The following is a 7083-nucleotide window of genomic DNA, read 5'->3' as shown; positions in this document are numbered from 1 at the left end:
TTGGCTGGAGTCGGTGATGCCACCCAAATACACGAAGCATATACTAACCATATAATATCAATAAAAAATATTAATGAAACAAAATGATGATGTAAATGCGCCAAAAACCACCCTCAGGTTAACACCGGTCATCATTTGAATGCGGCTAACACACCAGAAACGGAAAGGAGTAATAATATGTATCAACATAAGAAAAGAGTGACGTAACAAAACAGTAAATGATTTTACTAGTCAGTATCGGAAAACTCCACTCAAAAAAATGCAAATATATTGGGATCATTCATTAAAAATTTTTCTTGGGATTGCAGGAGATCAGAAATAAAAATGAAATCTGCAAAAAGATATAAATGATGAGGTCAATATCCGGCTAAGCCTCATTCATGTCGACTAAATATTTAGTAGGCAAAACCAATAAAGTATAAGTTAATTTTTGAACAGGAAGAAATACGAACATGAATTATTATGTTCTGCAAGATTAAAGCAAAAGAGGAACAGAGAAAGTTACCCAAGTTTTTCGTTGTAGCCTGCATGTATCACTCTGCATTCGCTTATGAGAACTATAATGGATATTGACAGCACAAATGATAACGTATAGCTTTATTAGAACTTTGATAGAGCAAGCATAGCACAGTCTGAACACATTGCTTCGCTTCAATTATCGGAATACTCTGAATCTCAGATAAATTCTTATCCTTACAAGGAATAGCAGAGCATTCGTAGTCTGATAGTATTGCGGAGATTGATGACGATCTAGTGAGGGAACGGTGTTCGAGTTGATGGATAATTGAAACGACAATTTTAGAACCGAAAAAAATTAAAATTTACACTTGGGGTTTTCTAGTTGCATTCTAAAATTCAAGAGGTGTCTATTTTGCCCTCCTGTTTTCCACAACAGCCGCATCATATTGTCCGACTCGTCACTGCAATGAACAGCTTACATGCCATGTCGGATTGTACTATAACTTCTCCCAATAAAAAAACACAATTCTGAAATATTTTCGGAATGCCAACTTGCATATTTTGCTGGTGAATAATTCCAAAATTGGCTCATATTTTAGATAGGAGGATGTTATTCCTACCAGGATACTGACTTGCCTGGTTTATTAATACAGTTGTGCGCGTTGCGCATCAGCGTACGTCGGAATGACGTCATGTAGCTACTACTTCAAGGCTTAGAAAACCGCGGCAGGGATTTTCTGTCACTCTCTAAGCTTTCTCACTCTGCTGTGCGCCTTTACGCTGAATAGCACGACGTTAATGACAGCGATTTCAACATACTCGGTTTCACCTCTGGAGGTTCTGATTTGAGAATTGCTGAATTTTTTCATCCTCTTGCCATTTCAAATCTTTTTTATCCCCTTGCCATTTCAAATCGATAGGTTTTGATGTTCCTTTCGTCGTTTTCTCGTTACTTAGACTGTTTGGGGTTTATTTAGAATTTCACTCCTAATTGTACCTGAATTATATAACATTTTTTTGAACTGACGATGGAGGTGACCTCCGATACTGACTGAACGTACGTCGAAATGACGTTCAAAACATGTCTTTGATTTGCCTATTTTGGTTTTAACTTCTGTTTTTTTATTATTCTGGCTGAAATAACTGATTTTTCTGTATTTAAAATTTCTGAAATGATGAAACAGAAGGGCTTTGAAACGATTTCTATAGAAATATTATGAATTCATATGGCTTATTTGTCGCTTTTAAATTCCTGATGAAGCATCATGTTACTGCGACGAGATGTCATTATTGTTCATATTGACTTTCATTTGCTTCAAAAATTAGTTCCTGAAATGAAAAGATGTCTTGATTATTTATAAGTTCGAAAATTTGCATCTACTAAGTTTTATAACCATGCACTGACATTCATCTGTCTCCGGAGTAAGAATTTCTGCATAAATTCCAGACAGAAATCAAACAGCTTACACAAAGTAAGCATCTTTGTTTAAGCAAGCATTCATCATGGCCATAACTAATGTTTTCATTTATTTTCAGTGAACAACGGACGCTGCTCTACCGAGGAACAAATCATGGAAGTTTTGTTGAACATGTGCCCTCGTAACGACAGTGAAAGTAAGGCTTCCTTCATTCTATTTTTAAAAAGACCATGCATTAATCTTCACTTTCAACTGCTGCTGGATTAAATGAGCTCTTCTAAGAAATTTTTTTTATTGCATTATGAACCTGCTACTTTTAAAGGACGAAATATAATTTATTATTGGTCCACTATTTTTACAATGAAATAACAAGCAAATAATATTACAGGAAAGAAGTCCGGATAAAGGATGTAGACATTTTACGTTGAAGTTTGATGTAATATGACTAATTTCCGACATGACTGACTGGCATGTTCCCTGCAGTGTTTTTGCTCAATTGTACAATTACCTGCGTAAAATTGCAATTTACGATGCATGTAAGTCTCTATACTGCCAAAACTTGTACTTGACGCCCATTTTTACAAAGGAAACGCATCACATAGTGACATAGTGAACACTTTCGCAAAGTTTGTAGTTTGAATACAGTGAAGTTTACAGCAGCGACATTCTGTTTGGGCTACAAATAAAAAAAAAAAGACTCCTTAATAAGGGAACTTCAAATTATTCGTTATACTTAGGCCTATTCTCGTTAATTTGATTAATTTATTTATTTTTCGAACAGGCTGCAAAATGGACCTGCAGTCCTCCGGCCTGCACTCCGCTCAGCAGTCTCCGCAATACATCGTGAGTCTCTTATTTATTATCAAATTGATGCAATTAACTTAAAATAAAAATAGGCATGCATTTTATTTCTGACTTACATTTACAATTATAAGTGTTAAGCGTACATTAAACTCTACTTGTGTTAAAATTTATTTGCAAACTCTTCAACTTTCCACGCTCGGGAAATTCTAAGAGAGTCGCAATTTTCGCAGGTTCCTTCCCCGAACCACCCGAGCGCCTCCCCCAACAGCAACAGCAACCAGAGCTTCTACGGCACCTCGAACGACGCGCACAGCATGGACGCCTCGCCCTACCTCCAGGTATTGATCATAACTTGTCATGGTTATTATGATTGTGATTTCCTGGAGTATGTCACGGGAAATAATGTGTCTGGATACAGCAAATATTTGAGCAGTTTTGATATTAAGTCAAAGTTCATCTATGGTTTTCATATATGACGATCAAGGTACATGTGAGTTTGCACGGTCTCGATGTTTGAGGCCTGACTTATTTAGTTACCCTTACAATATTGCGGGAAATTTTTAAAGCCCAGTAAGTGTAGCCTAAAGAAAATGATACCATCATGATTGGCGATATGGAAGTGCACCTTGCCTCTTCACGTGAAAAAAGAGATATTGGGTTTTACTTTTCTTAATACAGATGAAATCATAGCCGATGGAAGTTCAGCATTGAGATTATAACAGATATATAAGATGAGGGTTTAGTTAATGAATGCGTGTGACGAGTTAACGCGGGGGTGAGGGTGAGGGGGTGCCGTTAACGGGGGGCGGTGCCCTTGTGCTTGTGGTGTTGTCCTCGTCGCCCCTCTTACATGTGCCCTCACCTCTCAACGTAAATACCGTCCCAGCTCTTGTATAAATTTATTCAAACTTACAAAACACACAAGAAATTTGTTATTAATTGGTTAAATTTCAACGAATGATATAATTTTAAAATTGGTTCAATAGTTACATCTAAGGATAGTCAATTAGACGGGCTTGAATATCTTCGTTTCACAACAAACGACGCCCGTGCGATAAGATGTATTCAGTGCAGTTGATAAAATATAGACTATATAGAGTTCCGGTGCAACATATAGGTTTTATTTACTGTTTACACGTTACAGAATTGCGAGTTAATTTTTCTCGCTGCAATAACTGATTAATGTCCGGATGACCGTACTTTTCATCCCCTTTACGGAGCAGCGCGTTCAGAGACCTTTTGTTTATTGTTGTCAGGTCTCAAGTGTTAGGTCTTAATTAAGCTACAGGTAATGACGAGAAGATGTGGTTTAATTTCATGGGAACAGAGATGCTCAGACCAGGTATTTATGTTCATCATTCTTTCGGTTCTAAGATGCTACGTAGCATAGTTATAGATGCTACGTAGTATAGTTATAGATGCTACGTAGTATAGTTATACAGGCTACGTAGTATAAGGTGCTTATACACGGGGCTATTAGTTGCGTCTACTAGGCGAGGCTACTAAAATTTGTGATGCTTGACGTTGTCAGAGGCAATTAGATGGTTCATTGCAGGCAAGGCAACTTGAGCTGTTTTGAAGCAGTCTATTGCGCCCAGTGCCAGTAGCCGCCCGGCCGTCATACAGAGCACAGCTGCGTCGCTCCTCTCTCTTCCACTGTAGCGCGCACTGCTGTCTTGCTCTGGCATGCCTCTACCGTGCACACCCTTACTCGACAACTCTCAACGTCGCACTGACGCGGGCGCAGTGTACGGAAAACACTATACTCGTGTATAGGCTCTCAGCCTGCAAAACTGTAGTAGACGCAACTAATAGCCCCTCGTATAAGCACATATAATTCGTTTAGTTTTTTTGCTCCTCAGTTCAAGTGCTTAAATTCGTTTTTTCTGATTATTCACAGGTTTCTTCCCCACAGTACCAAGTGCCATCCCCGCATTACCAAGTGCCATCTCCCCAGCAGTCGCTGCAGCCCCAGAGCGCGTCACCAGGCTACCAGATGCAACAGTCTCCCCAGTACCAGTTCGGCAGGTTCACGGACCAGACGGTACCTCTGTCACCCAACCAGCCGATGTCGGGCGACTCTCTCATTAGCAGTCCACAGATGACCAGCAATATACTCCAGCAACAGCCGCTGCAGAATCAACATCAACAAAACATTCCTCAGATTCAGTTCCAGGCGGATTTATCCCTGCCAATGCTACAGCAACAACAGCACACTATGATGCAACATAACAGGATCAATTCTCTACAACTACAGCACAGCAACGTGAGTTATTGCGAGATGTCGCTCGTTTTTCTATAATTAAGTAATGTATTTCATAAAACCATCGTGTCTTACCGAAACATGAAAACATTCTCTAGCGATAGTTTCATATTTATTGGATGTGTGTGTATAATTAATGTATATTCAATACACAATTATTATTACCGTATATATAATAAATTATACATTTATTGTGTATAATTTAGTTAAGACTTGTGCTGCATCGTTCAGGTGATGTCGCTTAACGAGCCAACCATTCCCTCGCAAAGTGACCCCGACATTACGGTAAGCTGATTAGTTTTTTTAATTATTGTACAGATACACTATTGATCTAGTGTTTAGTTTGCCATTGCAATTAAAAATGAAAGAAATCTATCACTAATATCGCGTTCGTTGCATTTATTTCTTTATCATTTAATTTATATTTATTTGCTTACACATACTTCTGAGTTACGAGCATTTCCCATGTTTTGATCGTAAATCTTCGAGGTGGAAATGAACCAAAAACCGTGTTTTAATAGTATAATCAATTTCAGAGAGAGCGAAGCGGGGCAAGAAGTAGGGGAAATGTATAACTAAAAAATCTAATGATGAAATGTCGTGAATAATTCGCCAAATATTTTTTTAAGGTATCGGAAGGCAGTCTGTGGGATTTCAGCAATTTGGTTCAGAGTACAGCGCCTACAGGACTGGACGACTTGGACTTCCCAGACCCCATCTCTCTAGACACCATCAACCCAGACCTCTTCCCTGGCTCAGACCTGCGCACTGACGGCGTGGTTTACAAACGTAAGATCTGATAATCTTGTGCCTTTAAAAATGTTCTTATATTCAAGCAGTCAAAGGGAAGTTAAATGAAGATTTACAGAAGACTGATGTAATAGAAGACTTACTATGCATCCGTCTAAAAGTTATGTGAATCAATAAAGAGATCAATAGTGGAATATTTTTTGAACAGTTCTTGTGAAGGATGTAATATTTATGCTTTTCTGTTAACAGAAAAATCAGTGAAGAAGGAGGCAAGCGTTGCGTCTCTGACCGAGTCTCTTGCTCGTGCGTCCCTGGCGAGCGCCGACACTGCAGCAGGCGAGGAAAAGGTCGCGTCAGAGACAGCGAAGGAAGAAACCATCTCAGGTCAGTTCTAGAATAGAATAGAAGTGTCGGCACTAAAGAAATAGGCCCATGGCCTGTTGCCGATTCTTGTCTTTTCGTGACTTGATTCACAAGGGATCCAGCCTTTGGAACCCGAGCTTTCCATAACTGACGATTGATTGAGATAGCTGCTGGACTTATTGCCTGGTCCGTAATNTCGAATTTATTCATTTTCAGCGTTGTCAGCTGCACCTGACAATAAAATAAGAGACATCAATGCAGCACCTGTCTCTTATACACATCTAGATGTGTATAAGAGACAGCTCCTAGGACATGCAGGGTGACAAGTCAGTCTCCTAGGGCAATGCAGGGTGACATGTCAGTATCCTATTACATGCAGGGTGACAAGTCAGCCTCCTAGGACATGCAGGGTGGCAAGTCAGTCTCCTGGGGCCATACTTTCAAAACTCGCTAAGTGAACGTAAGGACTTGGGCTCTATTTTATTGTCTATTCTTGGTGGATTTTGCTTGAAAGGCCGTCAATGATTGGCTGATGAACTTACGATCTCTTAACTTTTTTTGAAAGTATGGCTCCTACACGTCAGAATGCAGAATACCTCGCATATGCCTGCTAATGAATACAAGCGAAGAAGATATAAATACCACACAGTCATCCAACAATACTTCTGATGAACATGTATTCAATACCATACGCCATGTTATAGGAATGCTCCTCACAAGTTATTGTGTCGGTTTCTAGAGACGCTCTTTTCCTATTTGTGGTGTTGAGTAGGCCTAAAAATGTCAGTTAATTGTCGGGCAGGTAATACTTTTAAGTACTTTTTTTAAACAAAAGCACCTCTCAGGGGGGACTTCTAACGTGTGTCTGTGCCCGTTAGAAGTCCTATGGGATTTCGCGCTCCTAGGGGGATTGTTCCTGAGCGCCCCACCGCTGAGCTCGCGGTGTCTGACTGCAGGTCTCAGTTGTGGGGTTAAGTTATTACTGTCTCTTATACACATCTATGTCATTATTGTTCATATTGACTT

The 7083-nt window shown here is 39.5% G+C and overlaps 1 protein-coding gene across 1 annotated transcript in view; it reads left to right on the top strand.

The window, feature by feature from the left end:
• Positions 1–1995: 1995 nt before the first annotated feature.
• The window catches only part of LOC108672322, a gene marked incomplete at its 5' end in the record, with an annotated part of 16252 nt that continues 11164 nt past the window's right edge, over positions 1996–7083 (top strand). Inside the window, 7 exons of the mRNA XM_018159964.1 lie at positions 1996–2073; positions 2659–2720; positions 2912–3019; positions 4582–4947; positions 5176–5229; positions 5574–5733; positions 5944–6078. Of these exons, the coding sequence (XP_018015453.1) occupies positions 1996–2073; positions 2659–2720; positions 2912–3019; positions 4582–4947; positions 5176–5229; positions 5574–5733; positions 5944–6078 (963 nt within the window). The remainder of the gene's footprint in view (positions 2074–2658; positions 2721–2911; positions 3020–4581; positions 4948–5175; positions 5230–5573; positions 5734–5943; positions 6079–7083) is intronic.

The sequence above is a fragment of the Hyalella azteca genome, unplaced genomic scaffold (genome assembly GCF_000764305.2).
Source record: "Hyalella azteca isolate HAZT.00-mixed unplaced genomic scaffold, Hazt_2.0.2 contig1072, whole genome shotgun sequence".
NCBI classification, from domain to species: Eukaryota; Metazoa; Arthropoda; class Malacostraca; order Amphipoda; family Hyalellidae; genus Hyalella; species Hyalella azteca.
The sequence above is the reverse complement of the archived record's forward strand: the minus strand, read 5'-3'. Positions and strand labels throughout refer to the sequence as shown.